Below are 27,696 nucleotides of genomic sequence, written 5' to 3' on the forward strand. Positions count from 1 at the left end.
CACAGAACTACGGCCTCTGTCTTCTTTCCCCTGCTCTGTTCTTGCTTTTGGGGTGTCTTAGTTAGGGTTACTATTGCTGTGAAGGATACCATGACCACGGCAACTCTTACAAAGTAGAACATTTAGTTGGGATGATTCAGTTACAGTTTCAGAGGTTCAGTCCATTGTCATCATGATGGGGAGCTTGGTGGCGTGCAGGCGGATGTGCTGGAGCTGAGAATGCTACAACTTGCAGACAACAGTAAGTCAACTGACTGTCACACTGAGGGAAGCTTGAGCAAAAGAGATCTCAAAGCCCACCCCCACAGTGACACTTTCTTCAAGGCCTCCTAATAGTGCCCCTCCCTTTGGGGGCCATTTTCTTTTAAACCACTGCATGGTATAAACCAGGATGCTATGGGGACAGTTCAAAGTGCTAGTCCTTGAAGAGATCGCACCCTGGGTGTAGAGATAAGACAAAGTTATTTTTTTAATTTTCGAGACAGGGTTTCTCCGTGTAACAGCTTTGGCTGTCCTGGAACTCACTCTGTAGACCAGGTTGGCCTTGAACTCACAGAGATCCATGTGCCTCTGCCTCCCAATTGCTGGGATTAAAGGCATGCGCCACCACCACCCAGCAAGACAAAGATTTTTTTTTTTTTTTTTTTTTTTGGTTTTTCGAGACAGGGTTTCTCTGTGTAGCTTTGCGCCTCTCCTGGAACTCACTTGGTAGCCCAGGCTGTCCTCGAACTCACAGAGATCCGCCTGGCTCTGCCTCCCGAGTGCTGGGATTAAAGGCGTGTGCCACCACCGCCCGGCAAGACAAAGATTTTTAAGGTTTGAAGTATATATTTAAATGATATGGTGGAGGTGGGACTCTGGGGGATAGCTCAGTGGTTAAAGGTGTGTATTGTTCTTAAAGAGGACCTGAGGTCTGTTCCAACACCTACACCAGGCAGTGCACAGCCATATCTAACTCCAGTCCCAGGATCAACACCCTCTGGCCTCTGCAGGCACCTTCACACACCTAGAGCACATAAACTCACACAGTCACGTGCACGCGCACACACAGAGACAGAGGCCAAGAGCTTTCAGTGGTCAGTGTGGAGCAGTTGTTGCAATACAGTGAAGGAGTATTGAATTATATACTCACGTTAGTACACTCCAAGTAAATGCTAAATACCTGTAAGTCTGTCCTGAGTCTATTTGATTAACTGACTAAATAAATACATAGGGACAATAGGCAAATTTCTGGGCAGAAAAATTCTGAATAATTTATGCAGACAGTCCTCTCTCAAGAAATTAGCATATAATTCCTTTTTCTTTTTGTTTGTTTTGTTTTTTTGAAACAAGGTTTAATGTTGTCTAGGCTGTGTAGCTGAGGCTGGTCTTGAACTCCTGATTCTTCTGCCTCTCAAGTTCTGGAATACAGGCATGGTCCACAATACTCAACTTTTCTGCTTCTTAAGTGTCTAGAGACTTCCCTCCACAGAGCACAGGCAGAGAGGAGCATGTGCGGTAGAGACCTCGACAGGCAAGTCCTCGAGCAGGTGATGGAGGTGGAAGAGAGCTGCAGGGACCTCTAGGTTCTTCTTCCCGGGTGTACAGCTCTAGTCTACTTGAGTAAAACACCAATCAATTCCAGTTGAGGGGCACCCTACGAGATACCTGACCAGCACTCCACAAAACTTTCAAGGCCACACAAAACAAGACAAGTCTGAAAACAGTCACAAGCTAAGAGAAGCACTTGGTGGCATGGCATGGTCCGTGTTTTCAGAAGTTTCAGTCCAAGTTTAGATGGCTCTATTGCTTTGGGTCTGAGATGAGGCAGAACATCATGGTAGAAGCAGAGTGGTAGAGGATCCTATTCTTCTCATGGGACAGGAAGCAGAGGAAGAGGCAGAGAGGCAGGAGCGTTTGTGTGTGCCTGCCTGCCTGCGTCACCAGAGGAAGGTGTCAGATCTCCCAGAGCTAGAGTTATAGGAGTTGGTGAGCTGAAAGAGCAGCAAGTGCCCGTAACCACTAAGCCTTCTCTCCAGCCCCCACACAGAATCAATCGTCCTTGCCAGGTCCTTGCTCTGAGTTCAGCCCACTCTATATTAGTGTGACCTATGGCTTTGTAGGATTGGCAAGGGCCAATTCCTTCTGGGCAGAGGGCTGTGGTTACAGAGAAAGAAAAACAAAGCAGAAACAGTAGAGACTTGTATTTCCCAGTGCGTGGCCTTGGCCAGATGACTTTTGGGCCTTTGTTCCCATGTTCATGAAACAAGGGTGGTAATTTCCCTGTGTTACACATTGTCAAGGATTAAATGAGAGGATGCAGACTTGGTGCAGTGCCTGGCCCACTGTTAACGTTCAGCAGATGTTTGTGGCTGTCAGACTCGATCAGGTCTGGCTAGCCTGAGCAGAGAGGAGGAAAGGGAAGGTGTGTATGCTTGGACTGCTTGTAAGGCTTGCCCTCAGCTCAGTGGCTTTCTTTGGGAAGCCTGTTGTTTGCACATGTGGATCCTGCTGCTCCTCTGTGCTTGCCGCCATACTCTTGAAGTTACGTTCACTCCGATTCACATAAATACCAATGTTTTACACACCACAGATGAGTGCTCAAGAAAGAGCTCTTGTTGAGTAAGTAAAGAGCAGGACTATTTCAGAGACAATGAATGTGCCTGTTACTTTACTTTGAGCATTGTAAGTGAGAAGGTTGGTGGGCCCAAGTTGTTTCTGGGCTCTTGAGTTCAAGAGTGGAAGTGGAAGCCATTAATGCTCTTAGAGGGACTAACAGGGACTAGATAGTAGAAGCCGTTCATGCCCTTAGAGAATAACATGGACCAGATAGTGGAAGCCATTCCCTTAAGAGGAATAGCATGGGCTAGAGAGTTAGCTAGCTCAGCAATTAAGAGCACTTACCACTGTTAGGGAAGGCTCAGGTTTGGGTTCTAGAACTTAAGTTCCAGGGGATCAGATGCCCTCTTTTGACCTCCAAGGGCATTAGGCTTGTATGTGGCACACACACCTACATGCAGACAAAACATTCAGACACTTAGACACTGTTTGCTTTTTAAAAAGAACGACAGTAAAAATGGTGGGAACGAAATCAATCGTAATGAACTTGTAGGGGCTAGTAGGCTGAGTTGAAATTGCCTGGGATGCCAAATCCAGTTTTCATAATTCTGATGCTTTGCTAGATTTGATTCACATCTGTTATTTTGATTGGCCTTCTCAGGGACCTGATTTGGGCTGGGTGGTTAATTCCCATTTCCCTAAGCAGTAAAGAAGACCTGGAGTCTTGGAGAGCCTATAGGCCCTCATCGGTAGCACACAGCCAGGGGTGGTGGCACTGAAATTTGAGTCTAGGTAGTGCTATTTACTTATGAAGGAAGAACTAAATTTAAAATAGAAAATGAGTTTTAAAGAAGAAACCTGAGGATTCCAGGACTTGAATGCCTACCATAGAGCAGCTTTCTTGGTAATCTGAACTTATTGCTTAGGGCAATGGGATTGCCTTCACCACAGTCCTCACCAGGCCCTTATACAGACCAATCTAGCAGGTTCCCAGAGCCATATAGTCTTCTTCCACGCTGGGCTCCCAAGGCTAATATTGTAGAGTTTGTGGTGGCTGCCTAAGCCTGGACAAAGAGAAGATCTAGGCAGAGACCTCATGCTATGAACAGTGGTGGCCAGAGATGCCACTGGTCCCCAGGACCCCAGCTCTTCTCCCATACTGCTTATGGCTTTTTCTCCCACGTCAAGATTGCATGGCATTATCTGAGCAGGTTGGCTGTAGAGGAGGAAATAAACTTGGGGGTCAGGCAGCTGGGAGTTTAATCTGGATCTGCTCCCTATCAGCTGTGTGACCTTAGACTTGTCCATTAGCTATCCTGACCTTGGTTCTCTTATCTAGGTATTTAGCTCAGGATCTTTCACAACACTGCAGTCCAGCTGTCAGCCCAGGCTTCCAGACCTCAGAATTCAACTCAGAGGAATCTGTTTCCACACTCGCTCACATGGCTGACTGGCTGCAGATTTCTTGCGGGCCTCTTAGTTGCTTTCTGAGTGTTGCCTAAATGCCCTTTCCAGAATGGCTAACATGATGTCTTGTTTCAACAGAAATAAATTAGTAGATGTAGCATTCTCTTAAGGGGGCAGGATTGCACAAGGTCATGAGCCCCAGAAGACGTGGCTTATTGGGGGTCATGTTAGAAGGCTACCTGCCACTGTCTCCATCTAGTCAAGAGTCTTTATTTGTTCAGGGAGATCTAGGTCCCTTGAATACTTTTGCATCTGCTGTCACACATGTAGGGTACTATTCTTTATCTGCTTCCATACCTGTTTCTCACTTGGACATCAGGTAGGGTTATTAAGAGAACTCATCTCCACTGAATGGGCGCGCTATACAATGGATGGGCCACACCTCATCTTCACTAATACTTTACTGTCTGCCTTCTCACCAACATTGCCTCTCCCTGCTCAGAGGATCTCTGGTACAGAGGCCTGTGGTGCTGGAGAATCCCTGACCTCAGAACAGCCCTCAGTGTCTGTAGAAGCAGAATGGAGTCTCAGCTCTGTCTGCTCAGGCTCTGTGAGGTCACTTGCTCAATATACCCTTGGCTGGCTGCCTCCCTCCCTGTTTCTTGTACCATCCAGATGAACTAATGGTTTCCAGGTCTGCTTCTGGAAGTTTCCAAATCAGTCTAGGGATTGTGGACAGCTGCCACTATGAGAGAATATTGATGTCCAGAGAGGGAACTTAAGGTTACATTAGATGATGACTTGATATATTTAATGACTGGGCCAAAATCTTGAAAAAACTAGAAGAATGTGGAGCACCTTCTTGGAAGGTTCAGATAGAAGTTGGTAGACATGAGTCAAGAGCCATCCAGCTGAGGGGACCCAGGTAAACTGAAGAATGAGTCTGTACAGGGGGCCCATCAACTTGGTTTGCTTGCAAAGACCGCCAGCCAATGAAGGAAAGTACAGGAGCTGTGGGTTACCCAGAATTGGTGGAGCGTCAAAGGAGAAAGTTGTCTAGGGCAAATGGGATAACAACATATTCCTAAAGAAATGTGGTGGAAGGCTGGGCATGGTGCCACACCCATGTGACACCAGCACTCAGGAGGCTAAGGCCGGAGAATTACAGATCTGAGGCCAGCCAAAGCTACGTAGTAAGAACCTCTCCTACAAAACAGATACACGTCACCCACATAGAAAACCATGCTACTACCTTCCCGTGAAAAGAATGATGATGTCATAGCAATACACTTGCAAGAAGGAAAGTGGAGAAGCTTGGGAGTGGGGCACTACTAAAACCGATGATGGAACCTGACCCTCTGTCCCAGATTGTAAATTGTAGTTACTAGTCTTTTGTTGAAATACTGGCCCGAGGCCAGGGGGTGGTGGTGGGAGCGGCGCATGCCAACATCCCAGCATTCAGGAGGCAGAGGCAGAGGCAGGCGGATCTCTGAATTTGGGGACAGCCTGGTTTACACAGTGAGTTCCAGGACAGCCAGGGCTATACAGAGAAACCTTGTCTTGAAAAACTGAAAAAAAAAAGAAAAAAAGAAAAAGAAAAAAAAAAGAAAGAAATGAAAAAGAAGGAGAACAGCCCCACATGATTCAGGGTGGGAAGAAGCTGGAAGAGTACTAGAAGGGTGTGAGCTCTTAGCCTGGAAATTGACTGAAGGGTCAGTAGTTCAGATCCTTTGGAGTGAGGGCAGAGGGCAGAGTGGTGTGTTCAGAGTCACAGCTGTCTGACACCAGCAGGATTAAGCCTGGTGCTAGAAGCTTCATGGTGCCCTGAGGTTGCTGTGTCCTTCACAAGTGTGGAGATGATCTTCAAAATGAGCCTCCTTCTAGAGCTCTTGGTCTCTGGGAGGAAACTTCCTTCACTCAGACAAATGTGTGTTGAGTCAGTGAAATGCTTTCAGAGCAGAGCCTGTGGTAGCCAGTTCCAGCCAGGCGCAGAAGTAGTGCTTGGTGGCCGCTTCAAGTGAGCTCTGTGGGTCAGAGTCCACACCAGACTGCATCACAAATGACTTCACAGCCAGCTCAGGAGCACATACCTATAATCCCAACGCTTGGGAAACTGCCTGTGGAGGATTGCTACAAGTTCCAGGCCAGCTAGGACTAAGCCTAAGACCCTGTCTCAACCGAAAATAAGTAAACTGAGCTTCATGAACTTTGCTTCTTAGTTGTTCCTTGGAGCCCAGGAGGTGGCTCGGTGGCCTTCTCTCTGTCCACTGCCTTTGGAGTCCCTGAATAAGGCAAGCTTTGGCTTCAAAACGGCTCCCACAGCCACTCGGGCCTGCCTAGCTCCCTCTAACCTGCCTGTCTTTCTGCCTCTAGATACCATTCAACCTCCAGGGTAGTCTCTCCAAAACCTTGCTCTCATTAGGCATCCCCTCCACCTCAGGGACACTGGAGCTTTTCTCTGTCATCAATTTAAAGTCTAGAAGGTTCAACCAGGTTTCCAGCTTGGCCTTTCACTTGCCCTGACGACCTTCCAGGGTTCCTTTGTCTGTCCAGGCTTTCTTTCTCTCATGTCCCTTAGTCCTCAGATGTGCTCCCTGCCCTTCTGCCACCATCCCATTCACACAGCTGTTCAGTTAGGGCTGACACAGTGATACTTTAGGAGTGGTCCATGGCACTTCTGTCTCGGGAATTGCATGTGTGAGTGCTCTCATCTGCAGATTGGGGCTTGGTCCCAGGGACGTCAGCGTCAGCATGGAAGTGTTCATTGTCATTCTGCCAGGAGTTGATGGAACCACTATCCAGTTTGCTCTGGGAGTTAGACAGGCATACACCAGGTTCTAGGGAGAAAAACGGGAGTTGAGTCTGAGACACTGTATAGCAAGAAATCCAAGGGAGTCTGCTTAAGAGTTATAAGGAATTTATTAGGAGATAAATCAGAAAAGACAACTCACTAAACAGAAACGTCGCAGGGTTCTGGAAGGCTGAAGTCCTGCCCCACGCTGCTCCTGCCGCCTGAGCCAGTCCCACCTCCAAGCCCATGAGGGAGAGAAGAGAGCAGCATATGTGCCTCTCAGGTCTTAAGGGTCGCTCCAAGGCCATGCCCCAGCGGTGGGCACTCTAAGATCATAGTAGAAAGGTATCCACTGCAACACTGTGGTACCCTGTTTGGTTCAAAAACCCCTGAGCAATCCTTGCTTCCTCCAGTACTGTCGTGGGGTCAGAACAGTGATTCTTGCCGTTTAGTGCTAGTATCTCTGTTAAAACCCCATCTCTGCAGCAGGACAGATGTGTGCGTGCTTACACACATTCTTGTGTGAGTGAGGTAGGCATACATCTGGGTGCTGCAGGGTAGGTGGTGCTATTTTCTTTCGCAGTGAGGAACCTCTAACTCAGGGAGGTCAGACGTGCTTCTAACACCATAGAGTTGGAGGGCTGGGATTGAAAACTTGTATTTGTTTGCTGTTTTTGAGACAGTTTGTTCTTAGGTAGTCTGGGTGGCAAGGAACTTGTTATGTAAACCAGGCTGATCCTCAAACCTGGGACAGTCCTCCTGTCTCTGCCTCTCAATGTTAGATTTTTATCAGGCATCACCATATCCAGCTAAAAACTTGGTCTTGATCTGTTTGTTTTGTTTTTCAAGACAAGGTTTCACTGTGTAGCCCTGGCTGTCCTGGAACTCACTCTGTAGACTAGGCTGACCTCGAGCTCACAGAGATCCGCCTGCCTCTGCCTCCCGAGTGCTGGGATTGAAGGCGTGCGTCACCACTGCCCAGCTAGGTCTTGATCTTTTAAGCACACTACAGAGTAGTAACTACAGAGTAGTAGACAGCTCCATGCCTCTGGGAGCTTGTAGTCGGGTGCAGGCACCAGCTGTGCTCTATAAAGGGCTAGACAATGAGTGATTTAGGCTTGGTAGTCTGGTAGTCCAGACCTCTTTGTTGCAGACACACAGCTCTGTTGTAATAGGGTAGGTACAGCTGAGGACCACTGGGGTGTTTGGTGATAGCTTTATTCCAGAAAACAACAGAAAATGAACCTGGGCTGTGCTTTGGCTTGTGGGGGCCACATTTTCCTGATACCTGGTCCATTAGTACGTTTCCTGTTAGCCCTTGCTCAGTGAGCTCTTATTGAGCATGGTCCCATGCTTCCTTTCTATCCTGTCCTGTTTCTTCTACAGTATGTGGGTGCCCCAGTGGCATACATCCAACAGATATTTGTGAAGTCATCAGTGTCTCCCTGGCACAAAAACCTTCTGGCGGTAGATGTGTTCCGTTCACCTCTGTCCCGGGCATTCCAACTGGTGGAGGAAATCCGGAACCACGTGCTGAGAGACAGGTACTCCTCTCAGGGACCCCAGACTCTCGAGTACCAAAGGGAGTTATATTCCTCAGTCTTAACTACTGCAAGCCAGTCAGCTTTGCAGGTCTCAGGGTCTTTGTGGGCTCTTGTGGCTGTATCCTCACAACTCACAGAGTGAGTGTGAATGGGCCTAACCATAGGGAGGAAACTGAGAAACAGCTGACCCATGGCTCCTGCCTTTGGGCTTTGCTAAGATTAGCAAGCTCTACCTGGGGGTACCTTCTGGAACATGTTGGCTTAACAGATTGTCACCATGAGGTTTTAGTTAACTAATGGCTTTGACAAGAATTTTGGTGAACTAAAAAGAACCCTAAAGTTTCTTCCTCTCCTGCTTGTCCACTAAAATTGGCAGAGGTGCTTAGTGGGAGAGTTTGCATGCTCTCACACACTTGCTTTCCTGGAAGGAGATGGGCTTTAGGGCTCTAGTTCATTCTGAGGGCTGGACAGATGCATGGTCTTATTAAGCACCTGGAAGTATTTCCCGTTGCCCTAGGCATCAGGCTCTTCTGGATCCAGCAGGGAAATAAGGCATTAGGAGCCTGATGACAGATGATGCCCCGTAAGTGCGGTAGGTTGGCCCTGTGCCGCAAGAAACTTCAGAGGCTTCCTCCCATCTTCTGCATAGCTCGGGGACCAAGAGCCTGGAGGAAGTTTGCCTTCAGGTAACAGACTTGCTGCCAGGCCTCAAGAAACTCCGGAGCCTACTTCCCGAACATGGCTGCCTGCTACTGTCCCCTGGGAACTTCTGGCAGAACGACTGGGAACGATTCCATGCCGACCCTGACATCATTGGGACCATCCATCAGCATGAGCCCAAAACTCTGCAGACTTCAGCCACACTCAAAGGTGCCCTAAGCCCTCAGGGTCTGGAGTGAGCCTGTGTGTGGTCGTTCTCTCCTTCATTGGGTGCTCTAGTCTGTCAGGGGCCACCCCTTGCTTCTAAGAGTAGCTCTAGGGAAGGGGTCCTGGGTAGCCCTGTCACCAGCCCATCCCCGTGACTCTAATTGCTATGTGAGTGCTTGCTGGTTTCTGCCCACAGACTTGCTGTTCGGTGTTCCTGGGAAGTACAGTGGGGTGAGCCTCTATACAAGGAAGAGGATGGTCTCCTATACCATCACCCTGGTCTTCCAGCGCTACCATGCCAAGTAAGATGCTCAGGTCCCGACTGCTCTGTGGGACTTAGGCTTGAGTGGTTGCTTCTCTGACCAGCATGGCCCCAGGCTGCCTATTGAAATGTTTATGTTCTTTACACCAAAGAACTATATCTGGTCATTTGAATGAGGATGGTCCTCAGGACAGCTCTGGCAATCTCTGTGGCCTGGTGTTTCCTCTGGTTTCTTCCTAAGCCCTGGGTGGGTGCCTCAGCTGACTGCTGAGCTCGGTGCAGCCTGTGTCTTGTTTGAACCACTGCACAGCTCTCCACAATCGGCAAGGGTGCTTGTGGTGCCTCTGACATGCTCTTCTGAGCCTTTGGCACCTGGAGTTGTACGATAAGTCAGGAAGGAGGTTTGCCACCTTTGCCGTCCTGGTGTCCGTGGAGACTAGAGATGTTGAAACACCACGGAGTAGCCACCTTTCACAAAGGGCAGGAGGAGACCTGCTGGCCCCTCTAGGGACTTTTTGTCTACAGGTTTCTGAACAGCCTGCGTGCCCGGCTCATGCTCCTGCACCCCAGCCCCAACTGCAGCCTGCGAGCAGAGAACCTGGTCCATGTGCACTTCAAAGAGGAGATTGGCATCGCAGAGCTCATCCCCCTGGTGACCACCTACATCATCCTGTTTGCCTATATCTACTTCTCCACACGTAGGTCTCCAAATGAGCTTTCCATGACACCCATTTTCCTCCTGTCAGAGATAGCTTGGAGCCAAGATGTAGAATGTATCTGGTGGTCACTAAAACCAGGGCTTCATTCCCCCAGAGATTCTCAGGGGCTTCCGAGGCAAAGACTTTGTGGGTTAGAGCTCCCAAAAGGTATGCTGTGTTCACGAGACCAGAGGTGTCCGCACTAGTCCTTTTCTTCCTCGATTGTCGGCGTAGTCTGCTCCAAGGAGCTCAGTCAGGGAGGGCCCCGGGCTGGGGGAGGTGCTGCCCTGATGCACCCTCTCTGCTCTGCAGGCAAGATCGACATGGTCAAGTCCAAGTGGGGACTCGCCCTGGCAGCTGTGGTCACAGTGCTTAGCTCCCTGCTCATGTCTGTGGGGCTGTGCACTCTCTTCGGCCTGACACCCACACTCAATGGCGGGTAGGTCTCACAGGGCCAGAGTGAGTCATCAGGCCCCTTGCACATCTGGGCCTGATGGTGACCACTGGTGACCATTGGACTAGATGTTTGTTGTTACCCCATGTCTTTGCCTTATTATTTTTGACATTGAAGAGGTATACTTTCTTTTTAAGCATATGTGTATGTATATGGCATATATATGTGTATGTGTGTGTGTGTATATATATATGTATATATATATAAAACGTGTGGTTATATGCATGTATATATACACATATACATTGTGTTTTATGTATAGAATATTTGTATGTATATGGTATCTGTGTATACATAGATGTTGGTGTTTAGATTTTAAATCCATACGCACATTGTTTTTATTTATTTTTTGGTTTTGTTTGTTTTTGAGACAAGGTTTCTCTGTATAACAATTCTGGCTGTCCTGGAGTTCGCTCTGTAGACCAGGCTGGCCTCAAACTCACAGAGATCTGCCTGCTTCTGTCTCCTGAGTGTTGTGATTAAAGGTGTGTGCCACCACTGCCCAGTGCTTTTATTTTTTAGATTTTTTTTTTTTGAGACAGGGTTTCTCTTTGTAGCTCTGGCTATCCTGGAACTCACTCTGTAGACCAGGCTGGCCTTGAACTCACAGAGATCCACCTGCCTCTGCCTACCAAATTTTTAGATTTATTTTTATTGTTTTTAATATGTTGGGGGATAGAAAAATGTGCACATGAGTACAGGTGCCCACAGAGGCCAGAAGAGGGCATCAGAGCCGCGCCCCCCCCCCCCCCCCCCCCCGGAGCTGGAGTTATGGGGGTTGTGAGTTGCCGGATGTAAGTGCTGGGAACTGAACTCAGTAAGCAAGGGCAGGAAGCACTCTTAACTGCTGAACCATTTCCCCAGCCCCTCACACTGCTCGTGTCCAGGAGTGTGAGAGATACAGAAGCATAGGTGTCTTCTTCACTATGGAAGGAGGACTGGCAAGGTGACTCCGGAGGGAAGGCACTTCCCACCAAGCCTGATTACCTGAGCTCAGTCTCTAGAATTCTCATTCTAGAAGGAGAGAATGTGTGTGCATTCATGCATACACACATACATGTGTAAATGAACATGATGAAAGAGTTTCCTTTTAAAGATTTCAATGCCCACAGTAAGTGTCGGTCCGTGTCGTCAGTATACGGGGACGTATTGTTTGCCACCTTCTTCACTGACATTACTTTCCCCTCATTCCTCTGAAAATCTTAGTCCAGAGCCCTTCTCTGCCTTTGTCCTTAGGCTCTGGTCTCTGTGGCTGGCATGCCTGCTTACCAGCCGGCTGACTGGCCTGGCCCTGACCTTGGCTTCTCAGGCCACTTTCTCCCCTATGCTAGATATCAGAGCCAAGGCCTAGGGCACTAGTCAGCAGCTGGCTTGTGGTACAGAAAAGCTACTTTGTGTCTCTCGTGTTCCGCTCCTTGTCCTGGACTGCTTCCTTCTCTGAGCCACTTTCAGAACTTCACTTGGGTGGGTGAGGCTCAGCCAGATGCCCTGTGGGAGCAGAGCGTTCCTCTTCTCCAGACAGCGTCTCAGCAAAGCTTAGGGATGAGACCAGGTCATCCCTCCCATTTAGTTCAGTATCTTGGCCTGGAGTAGCCACTATAGGGTCCTAGAAACGGTCATTCCATCAGCCATTGGATGTGGGGCGTTTACCCAACCACCCCCACAGTTCCCCAGAGTTTTCTTGAGTGCGAGCAGCAGGAAATATTAGATAGAAGGATTTATTGCGGAGAGTATCTCGGAGATAAACAGAAAATAAAGGATAGCCTCGAGAGGGCCTGGAACCTATTCCAACGGCCCCCGACTGTCTCTGCCCCAGGGTTTTTATAGAGACACCAAGGGGTGGAGCAAAAGACCTCCTCCCCCAGCACAGCCAAGTGCAGACCATCTCAGACACCTGCTCTCAGTCCCGTGGTCCTAATCATCCTCTATGCGGACATGCTGGGTAAAGCCACGAGGAACCCGAGAATGGGCTCCCACAGGTCCCCCTTTCTTAATATATAAAAAATAACTATTAATGGCTTACAGCAATCTCCATAGCTGTTACACCTCCCAATATGGGAGTAGAGGATGATAAAGATGGCATTTCTCTTTTGAATTAGGTTCAAGGTGACTACAGCAGTCTTAGCTGCCTCAAGCCCTTTCTAAACCAAAAACTCTTAAGGCGACTACAAACTTAAAGAATCCCTTAGCTTCATCATTACCATTAACTATACCATTGCTATACATAGCCACAATTCTCTCAATCTTATAACTCAAAGCAAACTCTTAACAGAACCATTTGAATTAGCATATATGGTGCTATATATAGTTAACAATTTTCTCCGTCTTACAACTTTAACTCAATCATTTGAATTTTCTTGCTAACAGAACATAGGAAAAACTTCGATGTATTCACATCAAACTTAAATATTCCTTAACTCCACAAAACCAGGGTGCATTAATATCAATAGGGTAAATATAATTTCTGCAAACATAATTCAACCTCATAACTCCTCCTTTTCTTTATAATTTTTTAAACAAAATCTAAAACCTAGTTAGAAGAACCCAAACTCATACAATTCCTACAAATCCATATTGAAAAGCAATCTTCTCAATCTAACCATTAACACTTTGAAAACTTAGCAAAACATCCAAAAGCAGTTTCTTAATAAAACTCTTTACACACTTTAAAAGTAGTCTTTTAGTATACCCTATTTGCATTTCTTACTAACAAAAACATGACATTAATCCACTCAAACAACTTTTGAAATTAGACTAAGGAATATTAACTCTCCCCCTTTTCTTTATAATTTAAGCAAAATCTCAAGCCTGGTTAGAAAACCCAAACTTTTCCATTTAAACAGTTCTATTTGTAACACAAAACCAGTTCTGTAAGTAATTTCATTTTTACATAAACAGTTCCACAAAACAATTCATGAATCACCAATTAATAAAGCATATATGCATACACAAAACTGCATCTTGATTCTAGGTAGAAATAAATTTCTTCATTTAAACAGTTCCATTTTTAACTGAATTCCAGCAAACAGTTCCTAGGCCATTACTGTAAGTAAACTCAAAATTGTCCCATTGCAATGAAATCTCTACTGTTCATTTCATTTCTTAAGTCCCAAAATTCAAATGATAAATTCTGGTACGAGCCTTCCAAATATGAAGAAATCCATAACCAAAATCTTTTTGTAGTTTTATCTCATTTTAAGTTCAAAAAGTTCAAACAAGAAATAAATTCTAGTATCAGGCTTTCACTTCCAAATATGAAGAGACGTTTTTCAACCAAAACTTTTTTGCCGTTAACAATTTTAGTTCAAACAAGCGTCTCTGCAACTTTTTTCCTTAAGCCAGAGACCATTTTAGGTACAATAGTATTCTAAACCGCACCGTTTTTGCTGTTAGCTCAGATTTTTCTGTGTTGCATTGATTTTCCACGGATCTCAGCTGCGGATGCCTTGTGCTGGTTCTCGCGTCCGCCATTCTTAGCTTCTTAGCGGCTTCTGGAGCTTTTGAAAATTGCTCAGACTGACTACTTTGCAGTCTACTAGGACACTTCCTTCCGTGTCTCAGGTTCTTTCAACCACATACATTAAGAATAGACTCACACTTAACATTTAGACTTTACAAACTCACATATAACATTTTTTGCCTTGCAAAGTATTTAGACTCACATTCAACATTTTACAAACTCACATATAATGTATTAACATCTACTTGTTTATACTCCTTAAGGAAACTATAGAACTACTTTAGCAAATATATTTCTTATTACTTCTTATATACTTATCATATTTCTTATTTAAACTTACATTTACAATTAGTATCTTTACTTCTTACAAGCTTAAAGGAACTCTATACATCTACTTATTTATACTCCTTAAGGAAACTATAGAACTACTTTAGCATATTTTTAACTTAACACCTAAAGATTTCTTAACAGATCTAACAAGAGAATTTTTACAAACACATATCTTATTTTCATCTTTTTCTATTTCTTACTCTTAATTATTATTACTATCTCTATTAGATTCTCTTAACTAGACAGGAAGTACGTACATCATTTCTAAATTTTAGAGTTTATAGTCAGCTTTGCTATAAAACACTGGGATTTAGTGAGTGTTGTTGTTATAGAATTGTGATAGTTGTTGCTAGGGGACTGTAACCTTCCCAGGATGACGCCACACTCCAAAGTTGCCAGTTCTCTCAGCCGTTCCAGACCCAGCAGAGATGCACTGTCAGCGGTAGACGGTGTTTAACTAGAGGCTGTCCCTTCACCCAAATCCATAGTAGTTCCCCTAAGTACTTCAATTCAGACAAATGTTTCTATTACAGCAGTACTTTTGGTTTGTTCTACGGAAAGACTTCAGGCTGAGGGTGAAATTACCGTATTTAGCTGCTGTAAGGTCTTTGCCAAATACCGCACAGCTATTAGGTGATATAAAGTATTTTTCTAAAGGAGCTAGTAAAGCCAAAAGCGGCACAGCTCCGAACTGTTCTATTTCCTCACTGTTTGCATTAACCAGTGACAAAACCTCAGAAACACTAATCGAGCCACTTTCATTCTGGTTCCTTTAGAGGAACGTCATTGGAGCTGACCCTTCCTTAGTTCCACGCTCCTTACCAGACGCTCCAGTAACCACCGAGCTTCATTCTCCTCTTGTGAAAAAACACAAACATGTCCTTGACCCCATATTAACACAGGATCGGGACCCTTCCATAATCCCGAGCAGGGATCTTTCCATTTCACATTACCCTCAGCTAAAGGACCAGGAAGATTGGAGTGAGCTCTAATATGGCCCACAAAGCATGGCAGCTTTCTTTTGTGGAATAGCGTCTTGGATTTGTTGAAACATTTTGACTTGGTTGTTGTTAGTTCCAATATTTTCACCAAAACTGTTACTATTCAAAGGAATCAAGAACATAGATGTTCTTTCATGAAACATATCCTTCATTAGCTTACTCAGAAAAAGCATTTTCAGGATTTAGTATTTTCACTTCATTAGCTTTAACTCCTGATATTATTAGCAGCTGTAATATTTAGCATTGATTTTTTATAAGGAACTTTCAGGTGAAGCAACTCTTTTGTAAGACAGCTTTTCTGAAGTTTGTTTCCCATCTATAAAGCAGTCATTTCTTTTTTTGAATGCCTGTTTCTTATCCCTTTAATTAGATTTGCAAAGGAATCACTCATTACAGGCTGTTTGTTCAAGACGTAAAGAATTTTTAATTTCACATAAGTTTCCTTCATATCTAAGATAACGTTCAGTGTATAAACTGCTTTCCCTTGTTTTCTTAAGGATTTTAAAGTGGCTTGTTTGCTCTTATAGGTAGCTTTTTGTCATCCAACTACCGTAAAAACTTTGCACAGCTATTAGGGTAAATAAGGCATTTTACCAATGGAGCCCCAAACCGTGAAGCGCCTAGTTCCATATCTTTTCAATTTTTCCAGTGGAACTGACACTTAAACCATTTTCCTCCTTATTCTTTTAAAAGCTGTATTTTAAATTTACCATGAACGTATTTTAGAGCTGACAAACGTGTTTCAGGGCAATGTCGCCATCTTTAGTGGAAAAACTACCTTTCCCAGAATGCATTTCCCTTATATCAGTCTATAATAATATCAGTCCCTTATATCAGTCCTTTATATCATTTTCCATCAGTCATTTCCCATAGTTCTTTTCGGGTCTGAGAGTCAGCTGGTTCTCTTTTACCAGACTTGCTTACAAATTCTTGCCCGGGAGGTTTGAACAAAGTTTTTTGCTTTTGCAATGGGAGATTTGAACAAGCATTTTACATTTTCAGCTATGGCATGTTTGGAGGTTTCTGGTCTCTCCTCAGCTGGCTTTAACAGGTGTCTCTCCTTCATTTGACACTGGCCCCCAAATCAGAACCGCACCTGCCTCGTTAGCGCGCATTGAGGCTGGCATTTCTGATAGCAACTTTCCTTGGGGCTTGTGTTTGTCTTAGCTAGTCAGTGAAAAACAAGATCACGTACAACAGCTTTTCCATAGCTCCTTCAGAGAGATTTTCTCTCACTGATTTTATTCTCATTTTGCTTGTCCCCGTCCCCATCCCCCCCCCCCCCCCCCCCCCCCCCCTGCAGATGCAGAGCTTCAGGTATCTGTCTGCGGCTCTGTACCTCTGCTAGCTGCTTTTGGAGATAGGGGCTTTTTTCTCTCCCCAAATCTGCCTCAAATTCTAGCAGCTTTTTCAGGTCATATTTTTCTGGGGAAGATTATGTCCCTTCTCTGTTTCTTCAGAGTCTTTCTCCCAGACAGTTCCCAGTTTGGTCTCAATTTATCCCCTCTACCCCAGAAACAGTTTCCGACACTACAGTGGCGGCTTTCCCTGCTACTGAAGGTAGGGCTTTTTGTCTGTTTGTTTTCGGGGTCTGTGTGGTTTGCGTACAGACTGAAAATCTAACAAGGGAGGTTTTTGCCATTTCTAAACTCCCATTAGGACAGGTGTTTTGCCTCATCAGGCCTTCACCTGGCCCAGTCCCCCAGTGGGTTGCATTTGCTGGTCTGGGTGCTCAAGGACAGAGCTTATGCCAGAGGCAATCACCCCTTAGGGGTACACTCCCCCTCATCTCACGGGAGTCAGTTGAAACAAAGCTTTTCTCAAAGAGGTGCTTTCTCTGACAGAAAAGAAAGCTTTACTCCTGGATAGTTCTGTTCTGCCCTGGCTGGGCTCTTTCCCCAGACAGCGTTCTGACTCAGCAGCACAACTGCTTCAGACACAGTTCAGCTTTACTGTTTTCCCAGAAAGGTCCTTACTCTGATAGGAAAGCTTTTCTCAGATTTCTTTTTGCAGCTGTGGACCTATCAACCCGGGACTTGTAGGAAAGCGGGCAACTGTGCTGTTCCCACTGGCTTTAGCTTTGGTTGTTCATTAGCAATCTTCCCCTGGATCCTGCACCTTCCTGCCTCAGCTCTGTGCTCCAGAAAGTTTACAACTGCCGGAACCCTAGTATCCCCGAAATGCACCCCAACTCAGACGCTGGCCAGTCGCCTCTGGGTTTTTGGTCAGAAGCGAGGATACAATGCTTCAGGGGATCTTTGCGTTAAGAAGATTAGGAGCACCTTTTCATAGCTCAAACAAAACCCTTGATGCCTCAGCTCGGCTGTAACTGAAAAGCTTGGCTTTTTTGCCTTTCCCAGTAAAGTTTCCTGCCCTTTTGGGCTCTCTGTAGCTCTTTACCCACACTCTCCCAAGCGTTTCCCCCAGGGGACTTTGACCCACTGTCTTTTACTGGCTTGAAGAGACAGAGTTTAGAAGAGAAATTTTTAGGAACTTGTCCTGTATTGCAGGGAGAATTTTTTTTTTATTATTATGTATACAGCATGTATGACTGCAGGCCAGAAGAGGGCACCAGATCTCATTACAGATGGTTATGAGCCATCATGTGGTTGCTGGGAATTGAACTCAGGATCTCTGGAAGAGCAGTCAGTGCTCTTAACCACTAAGCCATCTCCTAAAGCTTGAAAGAGAACTTAGAGAGGTTTTGCTGTCTTAAGAGGTTTGTTGTTTTCCCTTAGAGCTAATCACAGGTGGTCCCCATACTAATATCTTCAGATGATTCTAATTTTTGTCCTTCTGAGAAAGTTAAAGGCTTTAGTTTTTAAGTTTGAGAGCTTTTAGTTTAAGATTAAGACTTTTTAGAGAGATTTTTCACCCCAAATTTTCTAAGAAAAGCTTTTAGTTTTTTTTCCCCAGGAGAAAAGACCAACTTTTCCCAAAACTTCCCAACTTTAAACTTTGGCTTTTTACACCCCCATTTTTGCCTCAGGGAGAAATCACTTTCTCCTGCCGCTTGGACTTAGCATTTCAGCTGTCCCCAGGTCAAAAGCTTCCATAGGAAACTTTTTCTTCCCCATAAGCTCAAAGAAGAGCTTTTTTACTACCTGTAAAGCCCAAAGAAAGATTTTTTCCCCCAGTTTGCGTTCATAGCCCCCAAAGTCAGAAAATCGTAGAGTTTTTCTGTCTAGTTGCCTTACTTATTTTTTCCTACACAATCTTACATTTCTAAGTTTTTCCTACACTATATTACTATGCTATACCTTATACTTATTTTTCACAGATAGAAATTGAGAAAGGGATAGAAGATAGAAAATTTTGACAGAAGAGAATTTCGCTGCAGCTTCGGACATCCTTCCAGTCCGCTTTCCTTTTCTCTCGAGGATAAAACCCCTGCCTCTCAATATATATAAAAAATATATATTTTCTATAACACCAGCATGCCTTATCCACTGGCAGGGCTGAACTCAGCACTTTCGCCAAAAACTCTGTAATAAAACTATTATTTTCCTTATTCAATAGTCCCTATTACTTTGTCTTTAGTCCCTGTTCATTTGTCTTTAGTCCCCCCTTTTTTTTAGTCCCCCTTTTTTTCTTTAGTCCCCCTTTTTTTCTTTTTTCTTTAGTCCCTGTTCATGGCGCCATTCTGTGGGGCGTTTACCCACCACCCCCCACAGTTCCCCAGAGTTTTCTTGAGTGCGAGCAGCAGGAAATATTAGATAGAAGGATTTATTGCGGAGAGTATCTCGGAGATAAATAGATAGAAAATAAAGGATAGCCTCAAGAGGGCCTGGAACCTATTCCAACGGGCCCCAACTGTCTCTGCCCCAGGGTTTTTATAGAGACACCAAGGGGTGGAGCAAAAGACCTCCTCCCCCAGTACAGCCAAGTGCAGACCATCTCAGACACCTGCACTCAGGCCCGTGGTCTAATCATCCTCTATGCGGACCTGCTGGGTAAAGCCACGAGGAACCCGAGAACGGGCTCCCACAATTGGAGCCCAGTGTAGGAGGGGTTAAGAAAGCTGTGTCTGGCAGTGGGGCAGGGACGTTCCCAGGGGGCCTCTTCCAGCCCGTCTCCACTGGGTAGAGGAGACAGGGATGGTAACGGGCTCCTTGGCAAAGCCTTGGAACCTGCCTCAGAGCTAAAAGCTGTGTTGACAAGAGGCCCTGCTGCATGTGGAGGTACATTAGGGGGCCTCTGCCCTGTGCTGCAGGGGCCACTTGGCGGCCTCTGCTACAGGCTGGAAGTCCCACAGCCTTTCAGTGCTCAAGCCTGGTAAGAGCCAACCCTTTCCTGTCTCCCGTTCTGTCCCCAGTGAGATTTTCCCATACCTGGTGGTGGTTATTGGGCTAGAGAATGTGCTGGTACTCACCAAGTCAGTGGTGTCGACCCCAGTGGACCTGGAGGTGAAGCTTCGGATCGCACAAGGTAACACTGGGGTGGTGGGCTGCTCTCTCTGTCTACGCCCAGGGAGAGAAGGAGCTCTCCAAGCCTGACGTTCAAGGCTGTGGTTTTGGCTCTGTAAAGTGCTTGCTGCACAGGTGTGAGGCCCTGAGTCAACCCCTAGACCCATGTGAAAAGCCAGGGCAAAGTGGTACACAATTATAATCCCAGCACTGGAGAGACAGAGACAGTGGATCCTCAGAGCTCGCTGGCCAGCCAGCTAACCTTTTCAGTGAATCTTGGGCCAGTGAGACTCTGTCTCAGAATACAAAGTAGATGGTTCCTGCAGAACAATACCTGGTGTGACCTCTGACCTCTACACATGCTTGCATACATATGTATCACACAACCCTAACAAAAGAAACCTGCCCTGCTTTGGCCTTCAGCCTAGTATGTAACTGGCCAGCCTGTCAGTGTTCCTTATGTGTCCCAAGGAACCATCTAGTCCTTACAGTGTGCCTGGTCCTGGCCATGTGTCAGTAAGAAAGCCATCCAGCCAGTAGCAGCCTCCCCACCCATCTCCTGACAGAGTCTCACTGTGCAGCCTTGGCTGCCCTGGAACTTGCTCTGTAGACCAGGCTGGCCTCAAACTCATAGAGATCCTCCTGCCCCTACCTCTTGAATGCTGGGATTAAAGGTGTTTGCCACCATGCCCTGCTAAGAGGAGGTCAGTCTTAAGGCACTTTATCCTAGGCCCATGCTGTGAGGGACACAGAACTGGCCGTGCGTTCATTCCCCCACCTCTGATGGACTTGTGTGCCTTGTCCCGTCCTGTGCTGGGTGTGGGCTTGTGAAGAGATGAGGCAGAGTCTCTCGTAAGCTCATACACACTGCACATGCAGAGACTTGTTCCTAAGACAGCTAGAGTAGTATGACCCTGGGGACAGCGTCCTCCATTGCTCTGGCCTGTGCGCTGGATGGTGGCACTGGGCTTTCTTCCTGGGTTTTCTCACCTCATCACCCTGGTTTTCCTTGGTTGTGATGGCCAGAGCATTCTGCTGCACCCCACCTTTCCTCTGTAGCAACTATGTGATGGTAGTGACTCCTAGACTCTGGATGCCTCTTCATGCTTGTGTCGTGAGGACTGCAAGGTCAGGTGCAGACTTTAAAGCAGGTAGGTCCTCACTGACCCATGCTCTGCTTTTGCACTGCAGGCTTAAGCAGTGAGAGCTGGTCCATCATGAAGAACATGGCAACTGAATTGGGCATCATCCTTATTGGCTACTTCACCCTTGTGCCTGCCATCCAGGTAAGGCCCCAAGGCTTTACCTCTTGGCAGCCAACTGTGTGTGTGTCTGTCTGTCTGTCTGTCTGTCTGTGTCTGTGCCTGTGTCCTCACTTAGGCTTTTTTTTTTTTTTTGTTTTTGGTTTTTTGAGACAGGATTTCTTCGTGTAGTTTTGTGCCTGTCCTGGATCTCGCTCTGTAGACCAGGCTGGCCTGGAACTCACAGAGATCCACCTGCCTCTGCCTCCTGAGTGCTGGGATCAAAGGCGTGTGCCACCACCGCCCAGCCTCACTCAGGCTTTTAATAGAATCCAAGTTGCTATGCCATGGGTCTCAAACAAGGGCAGGGCAAGAAAACCTAACTCTGAGCAAGTTCTGCTCCTTAGCTAGGCCTAGGGTGCAAATCACTTCTTTGCCGTGTTAGGGTAGAATTCACCTCTGACTTCAGTGGTAACTGGCCAGGAAGGCCCATGAACAGGCCAAGGCCTGTGGAGAAGGGCTTTTAGGGAGCATGCTAGTGGGCTTAAAGTTTTCTGGGTTGGGTCAGGCCCTTGTGCCTTTCTCAAGGGACTCGAATTTTCTAGAACAGCACCCTCTCAGTCCACTGTGGAGAAAGGCAGCAGCTCCGTGCTGCCCCCTAGTGAGCTGCTAGCCCTCCTAGTCTCCAGACGGTTGCTGAAGAATATTTTCCTTTGTCTTTGCTGTGCTCTGCTAATCCTGAGGGATCTGCTCTCTGCAGCCATGTAGCCACAGTGGCTCTCGTGTGTTGTCATTCCAGGAGTTCTGCCTCTTTGCTGTTGTGGGCCTGGTGTCTGACTTCTTCCTCCAGATGCTGTTCTTCACCACTGTCCTGTCAATCGACATTCGGCGCATGGAGGTAAGAGCGGCTGAGTGGGTGGGGCCTACCCACTCTCTTACTTGGTGGCTGCTCTCGTGAGACAGCTTCTGAGTGAGAGTGTGGCCCCAGGCAGAGGCAGCACTCTCGCAGGCAGCCTCTGAACAGCTTGGGGCCTGATCACTGTGCCCTCGACAGCTAGCGGACCTGAACAAGCGTCTGCCCCCTGAATCCTGCCTGCCCTCAGCCAAGCCTGTGGGGAGGCCAGCACGCTATGAGAGACAGTTAGCTGTGCGGCCGTCCACACCACACACCATCACACTGCAACCATCTTCCTTCCGAAACCTGCGGCTCCCCAAAAGACTGCGAGTCATCTACTTCCTGGCCCGTACTCGCCTGGCACAGCGTCTCATCATGGTACCCGTCACCCCTGCGCTGCCTTGCAGAGGACAGCATTCAGATCCCAGGGTGGCCTTCAAAGCCTTGCTTCCAGAGCTGTTTGATATACCTTTCCTCCCTGGCCAGTAATGCCTGACCTGTCTGTTGAGGAAGTAGCTCCAGGATAGGGAGGAACTGCCTCTGCCGAGGGACCCGGGGCGGGGATTCTGGGGATTCTCTAGGATGAAGCCACTTTGCGTGGTCAATGTTTTCCTGGATTGTGGTTATTAATCAGCCCCCATGTAGCATGCAAGCGCCAGAGAATAGTGGAATGTGCTGGTTGCCGGGAGGGGGGTTAACACTGAGGCCCTCTGGAAGGTTTTCAGTCGGTCAGGCAGCTGGTCCCTCTGGCCATGCTGACCTAGGAATGGCGTCCGCTTTCTGGGCCCAGCTCAGGAGAGGAGGGGAAGTTCTGACAAGCTAAAGCGGTTCCAGTGATTTCGAGCCTTGAAAACCTAATCCTTAGCCATGGAAAGGGAGCCAGGCCTCTATGGCAGTTGTCAGCCGATGGTAGAGAGAGGACTGGGGGGTGGGGTGGTAAAAAGAAAGCACGGATTGGGGGCCACGTCCTGCCTGCACATCTAGGTCCTTCCAGTGTGAGAGCCAAGATTGCTTGGGGCCTGGGGCTGCCCGATGCCTACAAGACCCTGCTGAGCACTTGACATCCCACTGCAGGCTGGTACCGTTGTTTGGATTGGCATCCTGGTATACACAGACCCAGCAGGGCTGCGCACCTACCTCGCTGCCCAGGTGACAGAACAGAGCCCACTGGGTGAGGGGTCCCTGGGCCCCATGCCTGTGCCTAGTGGAGTGCTCCCTGCCAGCCACCCGGACCCTGCCTTCTCCATCTTCCCACCTGATGCTCCTAAACTACCAGAGAACCAGACACTGCCAGGTGAGCTGCCTGAGCATGCTGTTCCAGCAGAGGGTGTCCATGACAGCCGAGCCCCAGAGGTAACTTGGGGGCCTGAGGATGAGGAGCTGTGGAGGAAATTGTCCTTCCGCCACTGGCCCACACTCTTCAACTACTACAACATCACGCTGGCCAAAAGGTAAGTGGAGCTCTGTCAACTGTCAGCCTCTCCCTCGGTATCAGCTCACCATCCCCAGAGCATCTCCTCCACTAGGTGAGAGAAAACTAGTCTGAATGCTGCATCGGATTTGAAATAGTTGGGAACAATTCACGGGACAGTGATACAGGAGCTGGTGGCGCTCCCAGCAGACACCTGGGAGGGTGACTCTGAGTCCTTGTTCTCAGGGTAAAAGATTGCTTGCCCTTCTTCCTTGGCAGAATGAAACCCACTGATGGTTGTTAGGGTGCTAGTGTTGGAAAATAGCAAGATTGGGGTGCCAGAGCTGGTTTTGGGAGGGGGCTACAGGCCGTGAGAAGACCACTTTGGGAGGGCATCCCTGCTGAGGCCGGCCATCACTGCCTGCTCACAGGTACATCAGCCTGCTGCCTGTCATACCTGTCACACTGCGCCTGAATCCACGGGAGGCGCTGGAGGGGCGGCACCCTCAGGATGGTCGCAGTGCCTGGGCCCCACCTGAACACTTGCCTGCAGACCTCTGGGAGGCCGGACCCAAGGGGCCAGGTGGAACCCAAGCCCATGGCGACGTTACCCTGTACAAGTAAGGCCCCAGCCAGGCAAGAGGGTCAGGGTGGAGCCAGTGTTGGGCGCAGCCTGCTCACACTGGTGCTGTCCCGCGCAGGGTGGCCGCGCTTGGCCTGGCCGCGGGCATCGTCCTCGTGCTGCTGTTGCTCTGCCTCTACCGGGTGCTCTGCCCGCGGAACTACGGGCAGCCCGGTGGTGGTCCCGGCAGGCGGCGGCGCGGAGAGCTGCCGTGCGATGACTACGGCTACGCACCGCCCGAGACGGAGATCGTGCCGCTGGTGCTGCGCGGGCACCTTATGGTGAGTGCCTGGGGTTCCGCGGACGGCAGACCTCACGCACGGCCTTGGCCTGTGCCAACACAGCCCCCTCCCGCAGGACATCGAGTGTCTGGCTAGCGATGGGATGCTGCTAGTGAGCTGCTGCCTGGCAGGCCAAGTCTGCGTGTGGGACGCACAGACCGGGGACTGCCTCATGCGCATCCCGCGCCCAGGGTAAGCGCGGGTTGGCCCTGCCCCTTGCTTGCCCAGGGTAAGCGCGGGTTGGCCCTGCCCCTTGCTTGCTCTCCGGGCTCCGCTGCTCTCCGCTCATTCTTGCGGCCCCTCAACCTGGGCAGGCCACGCCGGGACAGCTGCGGAGGCGGAACTTTTGAAGCTCAGGAGAACTGGGAAAAGCTGTCGGATGGCGGCAAAACTAGCCCCGAGGAGCCTGGGGATAGCCCTCCGCTGCGACACCGCCCCCGAGGGCCTCCACCGCCTTCCCTCTTCGGGGACCAGCCAGACCTCACCTGCTTAATCGACACCAACTTCTCGGTGCAGCTGCCCCCAGAGCCCGCTCAGCCCGAGCCTCGGCACCGGGCGGGCTGTGGCCGCTCTAGGGACTCTGGCTATGACTTCAGCCGCCTGGTGCAGCGTGTGTACCAGGAGGAGGGCCTGGCTGCTGTGCGCATGCCGGCCCTGCGCCCACCCTCTCCGGGATCCCCGCTGCCCCAGGCTTCTCAGGAAGAGGGGGCTGCACCCGAGAAGAGCTCCCCTCCTCTAGCCTGGGCCCCCAGCACAGCGGGCTCTATCTGGAGCCTGGAGCTGCAAGGCAACCTCATCGTGGTTGGGCGGAGCAGCGGCCGGCTGGAGGTGAGCCGAGGGCTACTCACATCTAGCTGGGGGGTTTCCGCGAGGAGGGGGTACTCACAGCCTCTGTGCTTGCAGGTGTGGGACGCCATTGAAGGGGTGCTCTGCTGCAGCAACGAGGAGGTCTCCTCAGGCATCACAGCCCTTGTCTTCCTGGACAGAAGGTGAGAGTCCCCGGCTGCTGCCTCAGCCCCACCTGTCAGCGTCAGACCATTCTGTCCTTCATTTGCTGTGGGATTTGACCTGTTTCCACTCAGTCTCTAGCACCTGTCAGTCGGGGGTGATTCAGGTGGTGACCACTTAAAAAAGTGAAGTGGGCATGGAGAGATGGCTCAGAGGTTAAGAGCACCATCTGCTCCTCCAGAGGTCCTGAGTTCAATTCCCAGCAACTACATGGTGGCTCACGACCACCTATAATGAGATCTGGTGCCCTCTTCTGGCATGTAGGCAAAACAAAATAAATCTTAAAAAGTGAAGTGTTTGCGACAGGGCCAGGCAGAAGGTAAGCTCCCAGAGAGTACACTGGGTTTTCTTTCTGCCCTTCTAAGCCTCTTACTGGATTGTGACTGCCAACACCTCTGGATATTTCACTCTTACTTTCACTGTTTGCACAATGTTTTTTTGTATTTGAAACACGGCCTCATTTGGGTATTTTGTTTTGAAAAAGGTATTTTGCCTACATATATGTGTCTATGCACTACATGTGTGTCTGGTGCCAGGTTTTGGAACTGTACTTAGACTGTTGTGAGCTGCCATGTGGGTATTGGGAATACCCAATACTCAAACCCAGGTTCTCTGGAAGAGCAGCCAGTGTTCTTAACCTCAGAGGCATCTTTCCAAAGCTCTCATTTGGGCACACTTAAGCTGCGCGGAAACTCACTATACAGCCCAGACTGACCTTAAAGCAGTCCTCATGCCTCAGCCTTTCAAGGGTTAGAATTACATGCATGTACCTCACCGGGCCTCAGAGCATCTTTGTCAAAAGTCCGCATTTGCTTCATGTTGTCTGTTCTCTCTCCTTTCTGTGCTGCTGGCCTTCACACCATCTTGGACTTCTGCATATAAACTCTGGGTTGGAGCAGGGGTGTCCTAGTTCTGGAGCACTGACCCTCAACCGAGTTTACAAGCTCAGTTACCTGCCTGCCCCATGATAGCTCTTTCAAGGGTTCCTGGTTATTAGTGATTTCACCATCCAAGCTGGAGTGGGAGCTTGTGTGTGTGGCGGCAGTTGGGGGGTTGAGGGTGGTGCCAGGGGGACTCTGGCCTTCTCCATTTTGACTACTGTTATCTCTTCCTGCCATCACTGGGACTCGCACAGACATTTACTTCATGTTATTTGCAGTCTGGCTGACTTTACTAGGTCCCTCATGCTTGTCGAAAGTCCTTCTTCTCTGCTTGTTCTCTTCAACTTTTGGAAGAGCTCACATGTCTCTGACCTTCGAAGTTCTTGGTGACCATGCTCTCTCCTCACTCTCCCTTCCTGTACATCATGGATTCCAGATGAGCCTTTTTTGATGATCGTGGGCACAAGTTGTAATATTCACTGCCTTTTGCTAGAACAAGATTTCAGAGCCCCTCCTGATCTGTGATTGTACGAGCGATTGGCAAAAATACCTGCAGCCTGTGCCTAAGAATTCTTGAGAGCACAAAAAATCTTTTTGTGGTTAAAGGAAACAAGTAGACTATACTTAGGTCAGAGTTGACTTATGTCATGGATATTGCAGCCCCCAATACGGGCTCCATGGCACATGTTCACCCGGGGTCCTTTCCCCTTCCTCAGAATTGACCCAGTGCTCCTGACCTTAAACTCCAGGCTACAGGAGGTCAGAAGAAGGCATCAGATTCCCTGGAACTGGAGTTCCAGATGGTCATGAGCTGGTGCTGGGAACTGAACCTGGGTCCTCTGTAAGAGCAGATGTTCTTAAGTGCTGAGTCCTCTCTCCAGCCTGTTTTTGTATTGATTTGCAGATGTGTATGAAACTTAAGAGGGACCACATTACACATATTAACTCGTTTAACCTATATGACTTTGAGGTGGGGACTGTTACAATCTCCATTTTAAAAAAGATAAGGCTTAAAGAGGCTGAGTAGTAACGGCCACCCTCCAGCTCTAAACACTTTTTGTTGTTTTTGTTTTTAATAAATCTTTTTTTTTAATATTATTTATTTTATGTGCATTGGTGTGAGGGTGTCAGATGCCCTGGAACTGGAGTTACAGACAGTTGTGAGCTGCCATGTGGGTGCTGGGAATTGAACCTGGGTCCTCTGGAAGAGCAGCCAGTGCTCTTAACCGCTGAGCCATTTCTCCAGCCCTGTTTTTGTTTTTCAAGACAGGGTTTCTCTGTGTAGCTTTGGTGCCTGTCCTGGAACTCGTTCTGTAGACCAGGCTGGCCTCGAACTCTGTAACAGAGATCTGCTTGGCTGTGCCTACTGAGTGCTGGGATTAAAGGTGTGTGCCACCACCACCCAGCCTAACATCGTTTTTGTTTTTTGTTTTTTTTTTTTTTTTTAATGGCACTTTGTGTATTCCTTATGGCCATAGTCTTTCCTGTCTTTCTCTTCTAGGATTGTAGCTGCTCGGCTTAATGGTTCCCTTGATTTCTTTTCCTTGGAGACGCACACTTCCCTCAGCCCCCTGCAGTTCAGAGGTCAGTGGGCCTGGG

The 27,696-nt window shown here is 48.2% G+C and overlaps 1 protein-coding gene across 1 annotated transcript in view; it reads left to right on the plus strand.

The window, feature by feature from the left end:
- Scap (SREBF chaperone) overlaps nucleotides 1-27,696 on the plus strand; it is a 79,626-nt gene that overhangs the window by 50,638 nt on the left and 1,292 nt on the right. Inside the window, exons 4-19 of the mRNA XM_059268744.1 lie at nucleotides 8,123-8,280; nucleotides 8,930-9,150; nucleotides 9,344-9,449; nucleotides 9,935-10,107; nucleotides 10,420-10,546; nucleotides 19,668-19,780; nucleotides 20,950-21,044; nucleotides 21,799-21,897; nucleotides 22,054-22,272; nucleotides 22,969-23,345; nucleotides 23,737-23,925; nucleotides 24,007-24,208; nucleotides 24,285-24,400; nucleotides 24,523-25,036; nucleotides 25,112-25,197; nucleotides 27,599-27,681. Coding sequence (XP_059124727.1) covers nucleotides 8,123-8,280; nucleotides 8,930-9,150; nucleotides 9,344-9,449; nucleotides 9,935-10,107; nucleotides 10,420-10,546; nucleotides 19,668-19,780; nucleotides 20,950-21,044; nucleotides 21,799-21,897; nucleotides 22,054-22,272; nucleotides 22,969-23,345; nucleotides 23,737-23,925; nucleotides 24,007-24,208; nucleotides 24,285-24,400; nucleotides 24,523-25,036; nucleotides 25,112-25,197; nucleotides 27,599-27,681 — 2,878 coding nt within the window. The remainder of the gene's footprint in view (nucleotides 1-8,122; nucleotides 8,281-8,929; nucleotides 9,151-9,343; nucleotides 9,450-9,934; nucleotides 10,108-10,419; nucleotides 10,547-19,667; nucleotides 19,781-20,949; nucleotides 21,045-21,798; nucleotides 21,898-22,053; nucleotides 22,273-22,968; nucleotides 23,346-23,736; nucleotides 23,926-24,006; nucleotides 24,209-24,284; nucleotides 24,401-24,522; nucleotides 25,037-25,111; nucleotides 25,198-27,598; nucleotides 27,682-27,696) is intronic.

The sequence above is a fragment of the Peromyscus eremicus genome, chromosome 7, assembly GCF_949786415.1.
Source record: "Peromyscus eremicus chromosome 7, PerEre_H2_v1, whole genome shotgun sequence".
Lineage (NCBI taxonomy): Eukaryota > Metazoa > Chordata > Mammalia > Rodentia > Cricetidae > Peromyscus > Peromyscus eremicus.